This window comes from Sceloporus undulatus, chromosome 1 (genome assembly GCF_019175285.1).
Source record: "Sceloporus undulatus isolate JIND9_A2432 ecotype Alabama chromosome 1, SceUnd_v1.1, whole genome shotgun sequence".
NCBI classification, from domain to species: domain Eukaryota; kingdom Metazoa; phylum Chordata; class Lepidosauria; order Squamata; family Phrynosomatidae; genus Sceloporus; species Sceloporus undulatus.
Window position 1 is genome coordinate 125,376,655 of NC_056522.1, and position 23,731 is coordinate 125,400,385.

Below are 23,731 nucleotides of genomic sequence, written 5' to 3' on the forward strand. Positions count from 1 at the left end.
GAGCACCTCTGACAGTAAAACATGGAGGAAGTTATTAACATACACCCCTAGATCTGTCCTAGGATCCAGTGACCCCCCCCCCCAGGTCCAATGGCAGAAGGAGAAAAGCACTGCACATCACTTTCTCCCAGTTTCTCTGATGAATGTTGTCAGTGAGGGAACACTAATATTACACTGTCAGCAATGTTAAACATAAAGACACTGGGTTTTGTGTTTTTCTGGCTATCAGTTTATTCCTAATGTTTTGCCAGCAGCTGTGGCTGGCATCTTCAGGGAATGCTGGCACGGAAGAGAGTGGGGCATATATACTGTTGGTTGAGGAGAAGCAATCTACATGTTAATGTAAAGAGGCTGGAAGTCATGCCAAAGCCATGCTCCAGTCCTAAGGACTGGAGCGCAGCTTCTGGCCTCTTAAGATGCAAGTGTCATTTAAACAGCATAACTCCAAAGTGACCTGAAGCAGCTTTATTTTGGTCTGTCTGTTCAGGTCCTTTGTTTACTTTAAGGATTTATTCTTTCCTACTGAAATTGTCCAGGTACTTATGGATTTCAATGGCTTCCTTGTGCATTCTGATCTGATAGTTGTCTGCATGGTCCAGAATTTCAGTGTTTTCAAACAGCATTTTATGCCCAGAAAAAACATAGTTTAAATACAGAATTTATGGAAAACACTGACTGGCCACATGTTTCTATATTAGAAATGCGCTTCTAAATTAGTTTTAAAACACTGAAAAGAAAAGAAAAATAGAATGATTCAGACTTGTGCAGTCATCTCAAGATGTCTTTGGAATGTGATAAGGTATTATAAGGTATAGTAGCTGCATCACAACTTGTTCTGCAGCAAGCCTACAGCTGTCTGCTGCTGAAGACAGTGAGTTGAACTAGAAATTTTAGTCAAAAAATTGACTCCAACAACCTGGGTTGACTTATGCATGGGTCAATGTAAGTACTGTAGAAATAGCAATAGCAGCTTCATTTATATACTGCTTCATACCACACTAAGCAGTCTCCAAGTGGTTTACAACTGTAAGCTAATTGCCCCCAACAAGCTGGGTACTCAATTTAGTAACCTCAGAAGGATGCAAGGCTGTCAAAACCTGAGCCCCTGGCTGGGATTGAACTTACAACCATGTACTTTAACTTTTAATTAAAAAGGAACCATCCCCTTCTCTAAGCGGAGGAGCAAAAGGCAAGAACTGTCTGTCCTGGGCGAACCTAAAAGCATCAACCCAGTTTACTCTCACCACTGTGGCACCATTTCTGACCTTTTTAAATGTCTGGGTGGCAAAATGGCAACAGTGGCACTCTTTGGTGCTTCTCCTCAAAGGAGTGCCAAGAGGAACCAGGTTCTGTCTTCATTCATCCATCCTTGAGGGTGAGCACAAACAATTTTGTCTGCTGGAATTTTCTAAGTAATTTTCCTTTGCTTCATCCTTTATATCCTTTGTTATATGCCCCTAAATTTTACCCTCGACTTATTCACAGGTTGTATCAAAATCCATAATTTTGACCCCCAAGCATGCCCTCATGTTATACATGACGTTGACTTATAGAATGTCTGGTTTCTGTCCATAGGTCACAATGTCATATTTTCTGCATATTACTGAAAACAACCAGAGGATAAAACTACAAGGCAAAAGAATTATTAGTAAAATGGAAAAAGTGAAAAACATAATTTCCCAGATAAATTTTAACTTACACCTCTCATCACTACAGGATGCATTTAAAGTACATACATGTATGCTTACAATAATCTTTTGGTTTTAACCACTGTAGAACAAACATTCCAACTTCTTTTTTTAAGATAAACAGTATTTGCTATGGACAAGCCTATCTAATTATCCAGCAGATGTCATAATGTATCTAAACTATAAGATTATTATTATTATTATTATTATTATTATTATTATTATTATTATTTGCACTGATACAAACTATAATTAATAAACTGGGGAAAAGGCATGTAAACTGTTTTGTGAAGTCCACAGGAGTGGAAGAAACAAAGACCTTGGTCCTGTACCACCAAAGATAAAGTATGCTCCCAATCATAAATACACATACTTACAACCCACAAAGTATGAAGAAATGGGGTTTTTGATTCTTCAGCTATAGTTTTAAATATGGCGACCTGGTAGTAACGTTTGACAAAAAACATTGCTTCCCAATAAAATGTTTACATTAGTCTATTTATCTGTAGGGTGGGCAAAATATGGTTCTCCAGATGTTGTTGATATAAACGTATTAATTGAGCCTGCCCAAACCAGAACATTTAAAGTATGTCACAGGCAAAGTACTGGAAGCCCAAAGTCCCTTTCCCTTACGCATATGAAGTAATGAGCAATTACTGCTGGCTGTTTCAGAATATGTGCCCAAGTAGTTGCTGTTATAACAACTTGAGACAAATAATGAAAAAGAGGGTACTCCACTATAAAAGTTTAACCACAGGAGAAATGTAGGAAATCATCTGCTATAGAGGACAAACAGACCAAAATTAGATAACCTTAATTTATGAAATTTTCAGATCCTTGAGGAATCATATTGCTGGCATTTACCTTATTTCTCTTAAAGAATTAATAATCTCCACTGTAGTGTACAGCACATAACAGGAAGCCCAGCTCAGCCCGCTCAGATGTTAAATTAAAGAAAACCTCCCTTCATTTTAGCTAATTATCTGTAAAGCAGGATTTAGAAAGGATTATTGAACTGGACTATTGCAGATATAAGGTATAAGACAGTTTAACTGCATATAGAAAACAGGCATCACAGAGAAAATTTAATCTTCAGCCACACTGCTCTTGTTTAAATCTCAAGCATTCCACAGTCAAAGAGATTTGACAGGACAGAAATGATGCACAAGAGGCTAAGATAAAGGTCCTGCGTACTGTAATTATTATTTTCTGAATTCACAGAAAATATGGACTCAACAACTGAGAAAAGAAGGAAAACATCCAAATGATTGCAGAATTTTTGAAAGTCACAGAAATGCAAGATTTCAGTGAGTACTCCCCACACTTTGAGAGGTTTATCCTCCTTCTGTCCTGTGTTACACAATTTTAAGAAACTACTTCCAGTTTCTCTTGATTGAAAAGGGAATGCCTAAAGCAGTTCTTCAACAGAAAGGGCCACTGAACTCTTGGAGAAGAACAATACAGATATCTCAATATAAAGGAAAGTCCTGTTAACAGAGAAATAACATGGGTCTACTTTTAGAATATTCTCCTGACACCCTTTTACATCTTAGGGTAAGCTGGCAACTCTCAGCAAGAAAAACATAGAATGCCACAAGGGAATATTAAATGTCATCTCTGCCTCTTGCAAATGTTTACCAGAAAGTCATGCATTTTTCATGCTGAGTAACTTGAAACTTTTATAAGAATTCTTAACAGTCATTCTACCCAACATGAAAACCAATACAAGAGATACTTCTAATTAGTCAGCAACCTGATAGCTTTGTCTAAATAACTCATTCAAACTACTTTTAATGAGTACTGGTCATACACAGTACCATCTTAATGGCATGCGCTTCTGACAACTTCCATGTAAAAATCTATTTTGATGAACATCCACAAATACTAGGATCCAGTAAGTCAACTCTGATGTAAGCTCCAATGGCTTCAATGGGATTTACTTCCAGGATAGGTGGGGAGATGAAATCATAAGGAGTACAAACTAAACATTTCATTGGCTTAATGAGCTTTGAACTGAAACTTTTCTTTAGGAAAATATAAATAATTACAATTTACATTATATATAGTATAATACTATTAAAACAATTACATCATTAAATGAGAATACTGATATCATTAAAATACCAAAAAGGGGAAATGACAAGTATCTTACAAAACCATTCAAATACTTATGTAAATGCTAAAATATACAAACACATAATGGTTCAGATTCAGATTTACAGCGGGCCCTTGGTATCCACTGGGGTTCAGTTCCAAGACTCCTGTGAATATCAAAATCCAAGGATGCTCAGGTCCCATTATATACAATGGCACAGTAAAATGATGTACCTTAGATAAAATGGCAAAATCAAGCTTTACCTTTAGGAATTTACATTTTTAAAAAATATTTTCAAGCCGTGGATAGCTTTGTATATGGAGGTCCAACTGTAGTTATAAAGCAGAAGCATTTAAATCAATGGGGCTCAACAAAGCCATGACTTACATTAGTGAAGTTCTAAAAATGAACAACTGTGCACATAAGTTGCCAAACATACCTGTGAAAGCTAACAAAAAATGTAATACCCAGCAAAGAAGAAAAGCAAAATTAATTTAAAGTCTACATCTTCACTCCAAATGACTGTTACTGAGCTACAGTAGATAAAGAAAACATCCAACACATTTCCCTTCTTCATAAATCCAATGTCGGGATTGTTTTCTATTACTCAGAATGAGAAACCTTGAACTGTTTCTATCACAAAAAATGATTCATGGGGTGAGTGGGGACAAATCATGCCTTGTAGACCTTGCTTAGGTTTTCTGGAATGTTTTTTCATGTTGTGAAGTCGAAGGCTTTCATAACCGGCATCCATGGTTTTTTGTGGGTTTTTCGAGCTATGTGGCCATGTTCTAGCAGTTTCTTCCTGATGTTTTGCTAGCATCTGTGGCTGGCATCTTCAGAGAATGTCTGCCTGGAAAGGACTTGGCTGTATATATTGTGTGAGCTGGAAAGGCCACATAGCCTGAATAACCCACAAAAAAAGCTTTTTCATGTTCTTATAATTTCAGCAACAATTTGTCACAAGGATATTTGATTATATAAATTGCCACTGCTACCGCGGGTGGTATGCTGTCTACACTTGTAGTTTAAAATCCACATGGCTGCAAAACAGCACCTTGCTAATAAACTTGCCATATTTACTGTATCCACAAGGATGCTATTTCCATGTGGGAATTATGAACCCACTAGCATAAACAACTTACTCCATGGATCATCTTAGTGGCTCTCAATATATAATTTCTGTAATCTTTTATCATTCCAATGCAAGATTCTTCAGATGTGTCAAATTAGGGCAAATTGTTCACTCTCAGGGTCCTATTACAACCTTGGGATCTCATCCCTCCCCTATTTCCTCCACCCCCCCATTTGTACTTTATAGATTCACATCCTAACTTTTATATTTGCTCACTAATCTCACCTTGGGCTTTTGATTTTTTAAAATATACTGTTGCAAATACATCAGTATAAGAATAGGCACCATACATTATGAATACTCAATGTCTTGACACTTGTTTTCCATCATTTTATTAAAAAAATAGATCTATATCAACATGTGTATCAGCTTGCTGCACGACTGATCCTTTTCCATAAGATTAAGAGAGAAACATTGCATTCTTCACATCTTGAAAATGAATTTAAGCTCCAGGCCATTTTCAGGAATAGAATCAAATAAACAGAAACTAAGATACACCACAACCTGTTTTTTAAAATGTAAAAACAAAATTCTTATTTCAACCAAATCAAGATATTGCAACAAACAACCTTGCAAGGGAAAGTATGTTTTACCTAGATAACTGCTCTAAATAATGTATTCAAGTAGTACTATTTTTTAAAGGTGCAAAATGAACCAATGTATACATTTCTTACCAACACCTTAAGTTTATTTTGTTTCAATTCCTAGTATTTGTCAGACAATTCAGGTATATCCAGAGTATATACCTGAATTGTCTGATAGTTAAGCTTCCTTTGTTTCAATTCCTAGTCACTGTCAGACAATTTAGGCATATACGTTGGATAATTTAACATCAATGAGGTTATTCCTTTCTAAAAAAGAACTACCATCTGAATTCGAAGGAAAAACTGGTGTTGATGGTTTTCATCTGAGTAACACTGGCAATGCCAAAGGAGTGTGAGTCACATGGTACTACAGATACTGTTTGATTCAAATCCTAGCAAGCCTCAGATAGCACAGTCTAATGGCGAGGAATGCCAGAACACCTGCTCTAACAAAACAAACATATGGGGAAAACCCACCAGGCTTCAGTCCCAGGTAGCTTCTTAAAGTGAGCATCCAGTGAGCAGCTAATGGACTGAATCCAAATGCTTGTCTCAACCAGAGTAGACCTACTGGTTCAATGGGATCTAGAAAAGTGTAGAATTATAGTGAACCCATCGTATCAGCAGGCTAGCCAAAGGCAGACCGGTGCTCCCATGGATTGGCCTGTCCCATATTAGCTAATGGAGGCATGTACAATGGGCTTGCTGGCATGTCACCACCCACTGACTAACGTGGGCTTGAGCTCACACATTTTTTCCTATGCACAATGTGGGGGTTAGAACCAAACCCCCACGGATAGGAAGGGCCCTTGTACCACTCAGTAATTGCTCCAGTCTACTCTGGTTGGGACTACTGTCCATGGATTTCTTCTAAGTAATACTGACAGTGTCATGAAGATTCTTTGCTCTTTGTCTAACACTTCCAATTATGTCTCTGTGATAAGACTACAGCCCCAAATGGTACAGCCTGCTTTCTTTAGGCTTTGGTCTTTAGGATACTTTTGGAAAGCAATTTGAGAGCTAGCTGTCCATATCTGATATGATTACTGAGCAGGTGAGACCAGCCTAAGAACCAAACATTGGTGCAAAGATGTATGATTCTATACAAACTACTCTTGTAAACAGGAAGTAGATAGGAAGTCCATAATTCATCTAGTCCTCCACCTCACAGATTCTATCCTTCCCCACAGCAGAACACAAAGGTCTCTTTTCAAGAAAGGCATTGTTACATACACAAATGTGTTTTCAAAGGAGTTTCTATCCCATCTTTTTGAATACAATAGCTTCTGATAGTTTCTTTCAAAGTTAAGAAAGGTAGTTGCCTTCTTTGGAATTTTAGAGTGGCTGGTATCATAAGGCTGTATGTCTTACATAATTTAAAAAATCAAAGCACACTGTGTAAATCTGCCAACATGATTGAGTCATATTAGACGGTTCTACTTAAAATTAAGAAGCAAGCAAGCAATGAAATCCAACAATATTTTGGTTTTCCAGGCATTACAAAATATAGTACTTATACATTTTTAAAAAATGTTCATCAGATAAAGCACATATGAATGTAACATTCAGAATTTTGACACAGAAAATGTAATGCGGGCAATTTGCTGCTATTTTAAGCACACTTACCAAAAATACAATTTTATAATGAAAGAATTGTCAAAATACAGTTGAACAACATTCAGGAACCACAAAAAAGGATCCAACAGTATTACTTAAGCCGACTGTATTTGAGACTGTGTTAAAACACTGCTTGGGTAAGACGTGTGGTCAGAAAGCAGCATTATCCCAAGCACTTGTGAAGTTCTATCTTTTAGTATTGGAAGCGTTCCCTACCAAAGATTACATTGCCTGCACTTGGATTTTAAATGCAAACCACTTGCCTTGGAAACACAATGCATTTAGACATATTTTTTACATTGTTGTACATAGCTGAAGCAGAACGTCTTGTAATGGTAACTGTAAATCAAACTATGGGTTTGATTACTTGCTACATAAGGATTCCCCATGCATTATAGAACTCTTACTGGGAAATGTTCAATGACAACTTTACTTAATACAGAAAAAGTTAACCAATTCATCCTATAAATATTCTCTTTATTTGCTTTGTGTCTAGAACTTGCTATTAGATTCTATGAACAGAAATACACAACAAAGGTTTTCTAAGTAGTGAAAAACTTAATTACAAATGTTGAAAAAAGTTGGCCTAATTAACATATGTACAGATTTGTCTAGTTAATACATTGAGGGCAGACTGTAGAATTAATGACACACGTTTGTAAGCATCAACAGCAAGTCTGAACTGATAATACTCCAAGTCTGTAGTTTGGGTAGAGAAGGCATGGTAAATCTCAGGTTGTTTTCTGTAAAGTGTATGAACCACATGCAACATCAAAATATCAGTCTGAACAGCTGCTGATAAATTGTTCTGTTCCTTCCTCAACAGATTTTTCTGTCAAATTAATGTCCTTCTGTCCCTTTTTCTCTCTGTTCTGCTGTTCCTGTAGTTTCAGGATTATGTTCCTTATTTCTTCTCTTTTTGTTTTCATTCTTGGGCGGGGAAACCAGTTTGTTAAATTCATTGGTAATTCAAAATTTATAATGGGTGTCTAGTGCGGGAAAAAAGACATGGGTTTATAACAATAATATACAAAGACAATATACAAAGTCTAAATAATAATACTAAATAATAATCCAGCATTTTTAAAAAGTGTACAGAAAGACAATCCAAGTTTAGAATTTAGAAAATTGTTTAATTTTTTTAAAAATTATATACTTATACATTTACATTTTTGTACTGTTTTAAATGGTATTGCTTTAATACATGTACTAAAAAGCAGGAATTAAAAAAACAGAAAATGCTACTTTTTCCTAGTCCCCATGTTAGTACACACAGTTTTAAATACACTAAAACTTTTACCTACATAACCTGCATCTATACATTTCTAGAAAGAGCAGTTTTAATTTCACAGTAGTCTGACTCTGTAATCTCCTGCTTTTCTAATAGCAAGGTGCTTCTGCTAAGGCAAGTATCTTCATAGGCTGTGTTGCTTTATAGGGTATTCTACACTAAGTGTGACACTGGAAGTTGAGCTCTTACCTTCCTTTCTATCAAATCTGAGCAACTTACCCAAATATGTGGCTCTCCTACTTTGAACATAATACATACATTTATATATATGATCTCTCACATAGTCTAGACCAAAGCTGTGTAGGTCTTTATAGGTCATGACCAGCACTTTGAATTGTGCTTCGAAACAAACCAGTAGCCAATGAAGCTGTTTCAGCATGCAGTCAAAGAAAGAAGAAATGAGACGTGCAGAAATTCACCTAGGGAACACATTTTTGTCTTATTTTTGACAAAATTTTTAGAGGCCTTTTATGTCAGTCACAAAAAGAAGATATTCTCCATTATACCAAGACACAAGCTGTTTGGGGGCTTAAAAACATTCTTAATGATTTCTCTCTAACAAACTAATCTGGTCTGCATCCAGCCATTAGGATTGTGTGGATTACAATTTATGTATGGTCTTAGTTTCACACTTCCTGAATATTCCAACACAGCTGGGGAAAAAAATGATCCAGCATTTTTTAAAAGTGTACAGAAAGACAATCCAAGTTTAGAATTTAGAAAATTGTTTAATTTTTTTAAAAATTATATACTTATACATTTACATTTTTGTACTGTTTTAAATGGTATTGTTTTAAATTTGCTATCTGTCGCCTTGAGCCCTTCTATTGGGAGAAAGGCAGGATAAAAGTAAATAATAATAATAAGAATCATCATCATCATCTGCAGATTTTAATACAAAAAAGTTTGGAATTGCTTTTTTGAATGTGTACAGAAAAGCAGCAGCACTTTGAGTTCAACTAGGGAACAAATAGTACAAAACAGATAATATCTAGGCACATCACTCCACATCAAATGGTGGGATCCTTAGGTGGCAGTGACCATGTTCTCCAGGAGTTTGTTATACAATGGAAAGGAGAAGCCAGGCATAGTCAGACACGCATTCTAGACTTTAGTAAAGCCGATTTTAGTAAACTTAAAGAAATACTGAGTGTGATCCCATGGTCAACAAAACTAAAAGAGAAGGGAGCTCAAGATGGATGGGAGTTTCTTAAAAGGGAGATTCTAAAGGCACAATTTCAAACAGTTCCAATGAGGAAGAAAAATGGGAGATGTCTCAAGAAACCAGGATGGATGACTAAAGAACTTTCAACTGAGCTAAGATTAAAAAGGGACATGTATAAGAAATAGAAAAATGGGGAAATCACCAAAGAGGAATTCAAACAAATAGCGAGCCTGTGTAGGGGTAAAGTCAGAAAAGCCAAAGAACAGAATGAGCTCAGGCTTGCTAGAGAGGTTAAGAACAACAAAAAGGGCTTTTTTGGATATGTCCGCAGCAAAAGGAAGAAGAAGGAAACGGTAAGGCCACTGCGTGCAGAAGATGGCAAAATGCTAACAGAGGACAGAGAAAAGGGGAATTTCAGCACAGAATAAGTAAAGAGATAGTAGAGGAATACCTTGTTAATCTAAAAGAATATAAGTCTCCAGGACCAGATGAACTACATCCAAGAGTATTAAAAGAACTGGCAAATGTAATATCGGAGCCATTGGCAATAATCTTTGAAAACTCCTGGAGAACAGGAGAAGTTCCAGCAGACTGGCGGAGGGCAAACGTTGTCCCCATCTTCAAAAAGGGGAAAAAAGAGGATCCCAACAATTGTCGTCCAGTCAGTCTGACATCAATACCAGGAAAGATTCTAGAGAAGATCATTAAACAGAGAGTCTGTGAACATCTAGAAAGCAATGCCATAATCACAAAAAGTCAACATGGGTTTCAGAGAAACAAGTCATGCCAGACAAATCTGATCTCTTTCTTTGATAAAATTACCAGCTTGGTAGATGAAGGGAATGCTGTGGATATAGTACATCTTGATTTCAGTAAGGCCTTTGACAAGGTTTCCCATGATATTCTTGCAAACAAGCTTGTAAAATGTGGGCTAGACAAAGTAACTGTTAAATGGATCTGTAATTGGCTGACCGGCCGAACCCAAAGGGTGCTCAAAAATGGCTCTTTTTCCTCCTGGAGGGGTGACCAGTGGGGTCCCACAGGGCTCTGTCCTGGGCCCAGTGTTATTCAACATCTTTATCAATGACCTGGATGACAGAATTGGGAGCACACTTATCAAATTTGCAGATGACACCAAATTAGGAGGAATAGTTAATACTCCAGAGGACAGGACCAACATTCAAAATGATCTGAATAGACTAGAAAGCTGGGCCAAAGCTAACAAAATGAAATTCAACACGGAGAAATGTAAGGTACTGCACTTAGGGCAGAAAAATGAAATGCACAGATATAGGATGGGAGACACATTGCTGAATGAAAGTACTGTACATGTGAAAGAGATCTAGGAGTTCAAGTAGACCATAAGTTGAACATGAGTCAACAGTGTGATGTGGCAGCTAAAAAGGCCAATGCAATTCTAGGCTACATCAATAAAAGTATAGTGTCTAGATCAAGAGAAGTAATAGTGCCATTGTATTCTGCTCTGGTCAGGCCCCACCTAGAATATTGTGTCCAGTTCTGGGCACCACAATTCAAAAAGGACATTGAGAAACTGGAGCGTGTCCAGAGGAGGGCGACTAAAATGGTGAAAGGTCTGGAAACCTTGCCCTATGAGGAACGACTCAGGGAGCTGGGGATGTTTAGTCTGGAGAAGAGAAGGTTAAGAGGTGATATGATAGCCCTGTTTAAATATTTGAAAGGATGTCACATTGAGGAGGGAGCAAGCTTGTTTTCTGCTGCTCCAGAGAACAGGACCCGGAACAATGGATGCAAGCTACAGGAAAAGAGATTCCAACTCAACATTAGGAAGAACTTCCTGACAGTAAGGGGTGTTTGACAGTGGAACAAACTCCCCCGGAGTGTAGTGGAGTCTCCTTCCTTGGAGGTCTTTAAGCAGAGGCTAGATGGCTATCTGTTGGGGATGCTTTGATTTGGATTTCCTGCATGGCAGGGGGTTGGACTGGATGCCCCTTGTGGTCTCTTCCAACTCTATGATTCTATGAAAAGGCAGAATTACTCAACACCTTCTTTGCTTCAGTCTTCTCAGAAAAGACAAAGGGAACTCAACCTGAGGATAATGGAGCAGAGGACAGAAAAGAGGAATTTCAGCACAGAATAAGCAAAGAGATAGTAGAGGAATACCTGTTTAACCTAAACGAATATAAGTCTCCAGGACCAGATGAACTATATCCAAGGGTATTAAAAGAACTGGCAAATGTAATATCGGAGCCATTGGCAATAATCTTTGAGAAGTCCTGGAGAACAGGAGAAGTGCCAGCAGACTGGCGGAGGGCAAACGTTGTCCCCATCTTCAAAAAAGGGAAAAGAGAGGATCCCAACAATTATCATCCAGTTAGTCTGATATCGATACCAGGAAAGATTCTAGAGCAGATAATTAAACAAAGAGTCTGTGCACATCTAGAAAGCAATTCCATAATCACAAAAAGTCAACACGGGTTTCAGAGAAAGAAGTCATGGCAGACAAACCTGATCTCTTTTTTTGATAAAATTACCAGCTTGGTAGATGAAGGGAATGCTGTGGATGTAGTACATCTTGATTTCAGTAAGGGCTTTGACAAAGTTCCCCATGATATTCTTGCAAACAAGCTTGTAAAATGTGGGCTAGACAAGGTAACTGTTACATGGATTTGTAATTGGTTGATTGGCCGAAGCCAAAGAGTGCTCAACAATGGCTCTTTTTCATCCTGGAGAGAAGTGACCAGTGGGTTCCCACAGGGCTCTGTCCTGGGCCCAGTGCTATTCAACATAATAATAATAATAATAAATTTTATTTATACCCCGCCTTTCCAAAAAAATGATCAAGGCGGCTTACAAGTGTTAAAAACAGTTAGAATAGCATTTACAATACAAATTAAATTACAATATAAAAAGTTAAAACATTACTACAAAAATAGGAACAGGAGTCAAAAAATACACATATCAGGGTACAAATAATCAATCACAAATATTTCGGAGTCAAAGGGCAGAGGAAAATCAATTAAACTAAAGAGGGAAGGCCAATCTAAATATGTTTTTAAATTCTTCTTAAAAGAATCTAGTGAGGCGGCAGAGCGAAGCTCTAAGGGGAGCTTATTCCAGGAAGATGGGGAAACGATGGTAAAAGCCCTCTGTGAGGTCCTTACAAGATGTGTTCTAGGAACCTCTAACAGGTTTGTCCCGGATGATCTAAGTGTGCGGGGCGGATTATGTGGGGAGAGGCGGTCCTCCAAGTACCCTGGGCCCAAGCCATTTAGGGCTTTATAGGTTAAAACCAACACCTTGTATTGAGCTCGGAAGCGAATAGGCAGCCAGTGAAGATCTTTTAAGATAGGTGTTATATGGTCCGACCTGGAAGTACCAGCGACCAGTCTAGCTGCCATATTCTGTACAATTTGCAGCTTCCGGGTTTGGTACAAGGGTTGCCCCATGTAGAGCGCATTGCAGAAGTCCAATCGAGAGGTTACTAAAGCATGTACAACAGTTTCAAGGTTCCTACGGTCCAGGTAAGGACGCAGCTGGCGTATCAGCCGGAGCTGATAGCAAGCACTCCTGACCGTCGCATCCACCTGAAGTGTTAGCTGGAGCGACGAGTCAAGGAGCACCCCCAAGCTGCGCACCAAGTCCTTCAAGGGGAGCGTGACCCCGTTCAGGACCGGATGACGAATCTCATCACCCGGAGCCGGGGAACCTATCACCAGTACTTCCGTTTTCCCTGGATTCACACTGAGTTTGTTCTCCCTCATCCAGCCCATTACCGACGCCAAGCAGGCATCTAGAGGAGAGATGCCATCCTTAGTTACTGCATCAGTCGGAGACACAGAGAAGACTATTTGGGTGTCATCAGCATACTGATAACACCGCGCCCCGTGTCTCCGGATGATCTCTCCCAGCGGTTTCATGTAAATGTTGAATAGCATAGGGGACAAAATCGCTCCCTGAGGGACACCAGATGTAAGGGCCCTCGTGTCGGAGCAACAGTCCCCCAGCTCCACCATCTGGGATCTGCCCGAGAGGTAGGACCGGAACCACTGCAGAGCAGTGCCCCCCGATACCCAACTCCCCCAGGCGTCCCAGAAGGATACCATGATCGATGGTATCGAAAGCCGCTGAGATGTCCAAAAGCACTAACAGGGACACGCTTCCCCTGTCCATGCCCAGACGGAGATCATCAACTAAGGCGACCAAGGCATCTTTATCAATGACTTGGAGGACAAAATTGGGGGCATACTTATCAAATTTGCAGATGACACCAAATTAGGGGGAGTAGCTAATACCCCAGAGGACAGGATCAAGATTCAAAATGACCTGAACAGACTAGAAAGCTGGGCCATAGCTAACAAAATGAAATTCAACACAGAGAAATGTAAGGTACTGCACTTAGGGTGGAAAAACGAAAAGCACAGATATAGGATGAAGGACACCTGGCTGAACAAAACTACGTGTGAAAGGGATCTAGGATTCCAAGTAGACCATAAGTTGAACATGAGTCAACAATGCGATGCAGCAGCTAACAAGGCCAATGCGATTTTAGGCTGCATCAATAGAAGTATAGTGTCTAGATCAAGGGAAGTCATAGTGCCACTATATTCTGCTCTGGTCAGGCCCCACCTGGAATATTGTGTCCAGTTCTGGGCACCACAATTTAAAAAGGACATTGAGAAACTGGAGCGTGTCCAAAGGAGAGCGACTAAAATGGTGAAAGGTCTGGAAACCATGCCCTACGATGAACGACTTAGGGAGCTGGGGATGTTTAGTCTGGAGAAGAGAAGGTTAAGAGGTGATATGATAGCCCTGTTCAAATATTTGAAGGGATGTCATATTGAAGAGCGAGCAAGCTTGTTTTCTCTGCTCCAGAGACTAGGACCCGGAGCAATGGATGCAAACTGCAGGAAAAGAGATTCCACCTCAACATTAGGAGGAACTTCCTGACAGTAAGGGCTGTATGACAGTGGAACTGTTGGGATATAGCAACTTCGCATGCTGAGACCTTCTAGTAATGCATGTCTATGGTATTTATTGCCCACTAACAACTCCTACTTTTTGCCCCTCCTCATTTCCTGTTTACTATGAGGACACCTAACCTTTTGTCTTGAGAAGAAGAAGCAGCAAGCATGAGACGCCATTAGCACCAAAACTTACCTCCTAATCTGCATGGCTACGTCTGGAGCTGAAAAGATGCTGGGACAGCATCTTTCCTGAGATGCATGTTTTCTACCTCATTTTTCTTGCAACATGAAGCTAGACCTGTGTATCTCTTCATACACATGATTTTGTAAGTAAACTTATTTCTTTTTCACTTTTAACCAAGTGACTGTGTGTTTTTACTGGGGACATGTGGCTGGGAGAGGAGTGGAGCTAGTTGAGTTTTCCTGCTTGCCTCATATTCCGCTATGTAAACTCTGCTAGTAAGATTAAACAATCTTGTTTACTTTCCTGAGTTTCTAACGATCCTCAAGAAAGAACTACATTTCCCAACAGGAACAAACTCCCCCAGAATGTTGTGGAGTCTCCTTCCTTGGAGGTCTTCAAGCAGAGGCTGGATGGCCATCTGTCGGGGTGCTTTGATTGTGATTTCCTGCATGGCAGGGGGTTGGACTGGATGGCCCTTGTGGTCTCTTCCAACTCTACGATTCTATGATCAAGTAAATTGTTCTAATATTCACAAATAAAGTACCTTTTTTCTCAATCTAAAGATCAGCACACCACGAACTCATTGTGTCTTTTGAACTATTTTGTTCTCAGTCAGCTTTGGTTTTGAGGTTTTAAGTATTAGGCTTTTGATATATTTACTTACTATGTTTGGACCCATGCAGCTACTCTCCTAATGAAAGAGCAAGAACAGGATTGACTGTCTATTTTTGAATATTTCAGTTCAAGAAGCTAATAATCCCAGTTGAATGCCAACACTGGAAAGGTTATCTTGCTCACATTTTCAAGATTATTCCCATTGTTAAAATCAGCTTATAATTTTCACCAAAATGTCTTGGATAAATTCTTTGTAAATTCACAAGAGACAGCAGAGACAAATCACTCCCATCCTTTTGAAGTAAATCAGGTGTGGGAATTGTACAGCCCAGATGATCTTTTTTTTCCCTAGATGATTTCCTGGTTTGGGAAATTATGTCTTTTTGCCACTGTGGCAAATTGTTATTTTTATGTTAATTTTTTAAATGAGGATTTTATTTTGTAGTTTCATGGGTTTTTTTTGGGGGGGGGGGGTGAGCCACTTTGCCAAGGTTTCTTACCCTGAAGTGTGGCCTAAAATACATTAATTAATAAATAAAAATCCCTTTTTAACACTTATAAATAGACTACATTGTGACTATTCACAAACTGCAGTAAATGTTGACCAGTCTCTTCTAAAATCTGAATAAAATTTATTTAGGTTTTTTAATTTAATGGTAAGCTGCTCAGAAAACAGGAGAGAGGAGATATACCATTTAATGTTTTAAGTAATAAAAAAAAATCCAATACCACATCCCACAAATAAATGAGTAAGAAAAGAAAAGGCTCTAGGAATTTGCTTGGTATTCTGAAGCCAAATACAATGTAAATCTTAACCAATAAGCTCACCTCAAAAAAGCTTTCCACATACTGTAGCACATAAACTCCGCAATCACTGAAGTTGTTCTGCTGGGGCACTTTAGGGTTTGAGCCTTTCATGACTTCTTTGGAAAAACTTCTTTTGCTACCTTTCCTTACTTCCCACTCCACTTGCAAGTATCTGCAATACAAAAGTGAGAGTCAGAAGAATGTTCTTATGGATTAATGAAAGGTTGGTTCTACATTAGATGTTAAGTACTCACTCTCTTAATGTTCTGACGACATTTGATCGGGATGGGCCTCTCAGTGAATCCATGAGAAGAATACAAGGTCTACAAGAAAAAACAGTGTTTTGTTGGTTAGCCTTTCATATATGCCACTTTGTTCAAATTGGGAAACAGGATTAAAGAAATGCTTCACAGGATAGAGAGGAGATGCACAAATTAGATGAGTGATAGGAACAAAGAAGTACAGGAAGGAAGAAGATAGGAAGGGGGAAATGAAGGAGAGAGGGATTGAAAGAGGTGTGGAGGGAGAGATGGGGGAGGGAGGGAGGAAGAGAGACATGAGGGCAAGAGGGATGTGAAGGGAGACATAGGGAAGGAAGGAAGGAGAAAGAGAAGGGGAGATGGGAAGGAAGAAGGGATGGACCTCTGCCTCCAGCAGGAAGGGAAGGAAGGAAGGAAAGAGGTGTGGAGGGAGAGATGGGGAGAAGGGAAGGGAGCTAGGAAGACAGGAGGGAGGGAAGGAAGAAGGAAGGGGGATGAGAAAGGGAGAGGGAAATAAAGGAAGAGGTGGGAGGGAGGGAAGGAAGGAAGGAAGAAAGGGGAAATAAAGGAAAGAGAGGAAGAAAGATGAATGAAAGGAAAGAAAGAAAGAGTAAAAGGTAGAGTGAGAGAGGGGGAATAAAGGAAATGGAGGAAGAACGGCATGGAAGGGTAGTAAGAAGGTGAAAGGGAAATACAAAGGGAGGAATAAGGAAAAGGGAGGAAGAGAGAGATGGATGGAAGGAAAAAGAATGGGAGGGAGGGAAGGAAGTGGGAAAATGAGAAAAGGGGATGGAATAAGGAAAAGGGAGGAAGTTGCGGGCCTCTGACGGGGCCTGGGGCCCCGTCAGGGCCCCGGAAAGAGGGCGAGGCCTCCAGCACTGGCCCCGCCCCTGGAGTGTGGAAGCTCCACTCCCGGTGTGTGTCACCACTCCCGGAGGGTGGAAGCTTCACCCCCAGCACGTGGCCCCGCCCCCGGAGAGTGGAAGCTACCCCCCGGCTTCGGCTCCCCAGTTGTCTGAGGGACAGAAGCCCTGCCCCCGGCTCAAAAAGGTTGCCTACCCCTGGGTTAAGCAAATGATTTGATTATCCGAGGATTGCTTCTGCCTCTCTAGGCATCTGTAGGACAATCGTATGGTCAATTTCTGCCAGAAGAAGTAGAATTACTCTGGATAACCTATCAACTGCTAGATATAATACTCTTCTAGGCATTTGTAGATGTTCCAGCACAATTTTATGGTCAGCTTTCACTAGTAGCTGACCATAGAGTTGTGCTAGAGGACCTACAGATGCCTAAAAAGGTTTCTCTCGGGTAAAAATAAATAAATAGCGGACCTATATTAATGGTTTTTCCACTTTCATGAATGAGTTGCACCTTAACCCCCACAAAACTGAGGGCTGACTGTACTTGGTATTTTGATTAAAATAAACACACAAAAATGCTAGCAATTTAAGAGCCATTTGAAGTGGGGCCAGTGCAGCTTGTAGGATCCATGCAGTCCCTCAAGACTACTTTTGTAGTCTCCTTATGAGCCCATTTTCCACCTCAGGACACACAGTGAGGGGAAAAAATGAAGGGAATCTCGGCCCAAAAGCTAACCATGACCCTAAGCTTCTGGAGGCCATTTAACCACAAATTCAGATGTTTCATCTTTGGGGTTTTTTTTAAGGCTTCTAAAGGCCTTTCTTTGGATGCAATCAGATATCTTTGCACAATCACTTTATTTGAATAAAACCTTTTATACATCGAAGGTGGGCCACTATAACCCTTTAAAAAGGTGATTCTCTTTGCCCAGGTTTGGAAAAATGGCCAACTACACCAATCCAGAGAATTGAGAGCACTATTGGCTACTATAATAGACCCATTATTTTGTAGGGGAAGGCAATAGGGGAGAGTATCCTTCCAAAGCCCTGTGGGAAGCTAATGTATTCTTCAGCCCAATCCATCAAAGTTGCCAACCCAAACCAGGCCAAAATCAAAAGAACTTTGTTAAACATCTCTAAAGTGTTAAAACCTTCTAGGGCAGTTTTTCTCCATTTTTTTAAGAGCATAAACTCATTTCCACCTCTACTTCACAAGCTACTTGATCTTAATTTCAGAACAAATTTGTCTACTAGAATAAAGGTTGCTATTAAAATACGTTACAAAATGAGGGCCACTGTAATAGAAGCTGAACACTGTGTGCAGATTTTCCAAATCTAAAGAGATCACTATACAGTGGGCCCTTGGTATCCGCTGGGGTTTTGTTTCAGGTTTCCTCATGGATACCAAAAACTGTGGATATTCAAGTTCCAGTAAATGAAATGGCACACTGAGATAGTGTTCCTTGTATAAAATGGCAAAATCAGTGTTTGCCATTGGAAATTATATATTTTTCAAGTATTTTCAAACTGTGAATGCTTGAATCCATGGATAAAAAAAACTGTGGATAAGAAGGGCTGACATTTCAAGAAATCATTCCAGCACAGGAAGAAAACAGCAGAACACTCCTTCATATGATGTAACTTGCATATTTATCCAGCACAGGAACAGTTAGTGAATGTAGCACTAGTTTTGATTATGAAAATATGGTCTTTGCAACTGCCTTCCTCTGCAACCCTCCAGCACCACTTCTCATGCTGTTACTCAGTCCAGTGCATTTCCAAAGACTGAACTGAGCTCTACAGCTTGAGGCTTAGTCCAAAAACAGTTTTACAGAAAGTTAGCACCTAAACCCTACTTGAGCACATGGCTAGTATTTCTCAACTCAACAACTTAATTCTACAATGCATCTGTCATACATACAGAAAACAATCAATATCTTACATTAAAACTTACTGTTTACATATAGTGGGCTTCAGATGCCACTGTCCTAATTCTGAATTACAATTATCATCTGCAAAGTCGTCGTCGTCATCATCACCACTGCTATTGTCCTAAAAGGAAAAAAATAAGGTTATTTTATAAGATTTCCTAAGATTTTCAACTATAACAGAACAGAACATTTCCTACTGGCCTGAGCAAATAAAAGACATCTCAATATACTGACAACTACTGTCATATCAAAGTAATATCCATCTGCATATCATCAGGTTCCTAGCGCTGAGAAAACATGCAAACAGTATGGTTAACATAGCCAGGTTTAAGAACTGTTTTGCTTCAAAAATTTGCCTAGTATTCATCTTTCCTTCCTGTGGAGTAATCAATTTCATAATGTTTGAAGAAGAGAATATTGAAAGAAAGATGTTCATAGTACAGGCAATTACTATTTGTTTGTTTCTTTTAAACACTATTTTAACCCAGAATAACAGAACATTTGAGGTGTTTGACCCTGTTTAAATGCCCCCCCCACCACCACAATGGATTGTTCCTGGAGATATATCAAGAATATACCTAGGGCTTTTGTGAATTTATATATCCTATCCTATTCATTTTACTTTTTTCAGTAAGAAAAAAAAAAGAGTCAGCAATGTATATTTTTTTCAGCTCTTCGCTTATATTGCCGGATTGAATCCTATTATCTTACATTATCAATATTACCAAACGGCAGAATCCCAAAATATCCCAAACTGAAATGTCATGATAGCCATTCATTTCTATCAGCAGCAAGGAAGTATACAACTGTAAGGTCTTTTCTCTGTCTCTCCCGGCTTGATCACACCAGCCCCTTTCTCGCTACAATCATGGAAAACAATTAAAATGGCAATGTACCACTTTTATTGCTTTTACTGTATTGTATTTCTCCCTCACTCCCCAGCATGCCTGTTTTTGTGCTTTTATTTCCCCCCCCCAACTTTTCTAGCACAATTTCAAAGCTATGACGCTCCAATTTAACATTTTAATATATATATTTAAAAAAAACATTAAGGCTGTGAGGTCTGAAATAGTGCAAAAACCTGAGGGGGGGGGGATTAAAATAGCGAGGGGCAGGGGGTGACACTATGTAGCTGCCAATTGCGCAAATGCCCCGGGAATGGCTTTTCACACCCGAGGCATTGCACAATTGGCAGCTCATTCATGGGTTTCCCTCGTAAATGAGAAGGGATGACTGAAGGACAGGACTTGTATGGGAGGGAAGTGGCACTGTGCAATCAGCATCACCAATACCACTTTCCTCCCATTTAAATCGTTGTTTAAAAGCCATGTGTGATAAAACCCTAACACACTACAGTCTTAAAAAAGAGCCATGTACATGTCCTTTTGTTTCTCAATCAATCAAGTACCAATGTTTATATTTACCCCGAACTTAACATTTTATTATGCTAAGGGATCTTGTAGCACCTTTGAGACTAACTGAAAGAAGTTGGTAGCATGAACTTTTGTAGACTTCAGCCTACTTCCACAGATGCAGGCTACCAACTTTTTTCTTTCAGTTAGACTCAAAGATACTGCAAGATCCCTTTGCATACTGACTTTCCAGACTAACAGGGCTATACCTTTAAATAAAATAATAATAAATAAAAGTTTTATTTTTATACCGCCCTTCTTGTAATCAGGGCGGTGTACAGCATAATAAACAAATACACAATACAATACAATATGCAATAAGAAAAATACATTAAAATTTACATTAAAAGTACATTCTGGCCAGCTCGCCATTGCCGTCAGAGGGGGGGAGACTAACTGGAGCTTATATCGGGGAATACTAACTTGAACAGGAAGGTTTTTAGTTCCTTCCTGAACTGTGCCAGGGAGGTGGCTGAGCGGAGCTCTATGGACAGCGTATTCCAGAGGGTCGGGGCCGAGATGGTAAACGTCCTCCTCGCTGTAGAGGCTAATCTTGCCCCTGGGACCCTCAGTAGCTGCTGCCCAGATGTTCTGAGTGTGCGGGGCGGATTGTATGGGGAGAGGCAGTCCTCAAGGTATCCTGGGCCCAAGCTATGTAGGGCTTTATAGGTTATAACCAACACCTTGTATTGCGCCCGGAAGCGAATAGGCAGCCAATGCAGATCTTTAAGTACAGGTGTTATATGACTGGCCCTGGGTATGCCAGTGACCAGTCTGGCTGCCATATTCTTTACCAGTTGTAGCTTCCGGGTATGGTACAAGGGTTGCCCCATGTAGAGCGCGTTGCAGAAATCCAGTCGAGAGGTTACCAGAGCATGTACCACCGTTTCAATGTCCCTCTGGCCCAGGTAGGGACGCAGCTGGCGAATCAGCCGAAGCTGGCAGCAGGTGCTCCTGACCATCGCGTCCACCTGAGATGTAAGGTGAAGTGACGAGTCGAGGAGCACCCCCAGGCTGCGTACCGAGTCCTTTACGGGAAGCGTGATCCCGTTCAGGACAGGTGGAACCACCGCCATCCCCGGGCCAGGAGAACCTATCACGAGCACCTCCGTTTTCTCTGGATTCAGACTGAGTTGGTTTTCCCTCATCCAGCCCATTACTGACTCCAGGCACGCCACGAGAGAAGAGATGCCATCCCCAGTCACTGAATCAGTCGGAGACATAGAGAAGACTACTTGGGTGTCATCAGCGTACTGATAACCCCGCGCCCCATGTCTCCGGATGATCTCTCCCAGCGGTTTCATGTAAATGTTGAAAAGCATGGGAGACAGAATGGCTCCTTGAGGGACCCCAGATGTAAGGGCCCTCTTATCGGAGCACACGTCTCCCAGCTGCACCATCTGGAACCTCCCGGAGAGGTAGGACCGGAACCACTGGAGCGCAGTGCCCCCGATTCCCACCTCTGCCAGGCGCTCCAGAAGGATACCATGGTCTATGGTATCGAAAGCCACTGAGATGTCCAAGAGCACCAACAGGGACACGCTTCCCCTGTCGATGCCCAGACGGAGATCATCAACCAAGGCGACCATGGCCGTCTCAACCCCGTGGCCCACCCGAAAGCCAGTTTGAAATGGGTCCAGATAATCCGCTTCATCCAAGATCGATTGAAGCTGGATTGCAACCGCCTTCTCGATCACCTTCCCCAAAAATGGCAATAGCGACACTGGCCGATAATTGTTATGCATCAGGGGGTCGAGGGAGGGCTTTTTTAGCAGCGGTTTTACAGTGGCCAATTTCAAGCTGGATGGAAACTGCCCATCCCTCAGAGATGTATTTATGATCCGGTGTAACATTGAAGTTACCACCGGTCCCCCCTGAGCCACTAGCCATGAGGGACAGGGATCCGAGGAGCGGTTGTCTTCCGAACGCTTCCAAGGATCTTGTCCACATCATCGGTACTAACCAACTCAAACTGATCCAGTTTAATGGAGTCCACGGGGGCTCTGGATACCTCTACTCTAGGTTCTGTTCTAATGCCGGCGTTAAGACCTTCGCTTATCCGAGAGATTTTATCCGCGAAGAAGTTGTTAAATTGGTCACAGCAGGCCTTTGAATTTTAACATTTTATTGTAACTGCACTGTTCTGATAAGAAGGCAGCATTGACCCTCTACATCACGGTGGGTAACTATAGGGGTCCATGGGGCCACATTAGCCCCAAAGGAGAATAGGGGGATCACACCTTCCACCACATACCCACCAATAAAAACAAAACCCATCATCATTTTTACTCTCAAATGTTCCCCCTTTTAACCACATTTTAAGTCCCACCCAGGCAAGGCTTTTTTCATCCAAAATAGGAAATGATTGGAAGTCACTGCAGATTTAACGTCTAATTTTAAAAAAGCATTTCCTGGGCCTACAACTGGCCAGGCAGGTCCCAAAAATGTTGAAAATTCCCCCAAGCTCTTAAGGAGTGTTTGGAGAAAAAAAAAACCAGAAAGATTTGGTACCCCTGGGGGGCCTTTAGGGCCATAAAAACAGCTCTGGGGCCACATGTGGCCCACAGGCTACACTTTGCCCACCAACCCTATTCTACATGCTTATATCACAAATTGTTTTGTATCATTCAACCTTAACATATTCCATAAGCCTGTATGGGACCAGTCTTTCAATTCAGCAATGCCTTCTAACAGAAGCAGTACAATGGGGCCTTGGTATCTGCTGGGGCTTGATTCCAGAACCTCTCATGGATATCAAAATCCAAGAAAGCTCAAGTTCCATTACATACAGTGGCAAAGTAAATTGGTGTCCTTTATATAAAATGGCAAAATCAGTGGATATTGTTGTTGAATATTTTCAAGTCATGAATGGTTGACTGTGTATCCAGAATCCATGGATATGAAGAGCCGACTGTAATAGCATCAGATTAGCATAGTGTGCCTCTGCTAAATGAATGTCTAATAGTTGGATGAGGAAAAACAAATGAAGCTAAATCCTAACTAGACTGAGATGCTCGCTGTCAACGGTCTGGAGATATGTCAATTGGTCCTGGATGGGGTTACTCTCCCCTGGAAAGACTGTGTTTACATTATTATTATTATTATTATTATTATTATTATTATTATTATTATTATTATTA

The 23,731-nt window shown here is 40.3% G+C and overlaps 1 protein-coding gene across 5 annotated transcripts in view; it reads right to left on the reverse strand.

Annotated features, from left to right (window-relative positions):
* Positions 1-5,233: 5,233 nt before the first annotated feature.
* The window catches only part of SENP6 (SUMO specific peptidase 6), a 109,322-nt gene continuing 90,824 nt past the window's right edge, over positions 5,234-23,731 (reverse strand). For all 5 annotated transcript variants that reach the window (XM_042469553.1, XM_042469535.1, XM_042469544.1 and 2 more), the window contains 4 exons: positions 19,203-19,300; positions 16,382-16,450; positions 16,149-16,299; positions 5,234-8,108 (listed from right to left, as the gene is read on the reverse strand). In XM_042469553.1, the coding sequence (XP_042325487.1) occupies positions 7,899-8,108; positions 16,149-16,299; positions 16,382-16,450; positions 19,203-19,300 (528 nt within the window). In that variant the 3' untranslated portion in view covers positions 5,234-7,898. The remainder of the gene's footprint in view (positions 8,109-16,148; positions 16,300-16,381; positions 16,451-19,202; positions 19,301-23,731) is intronic.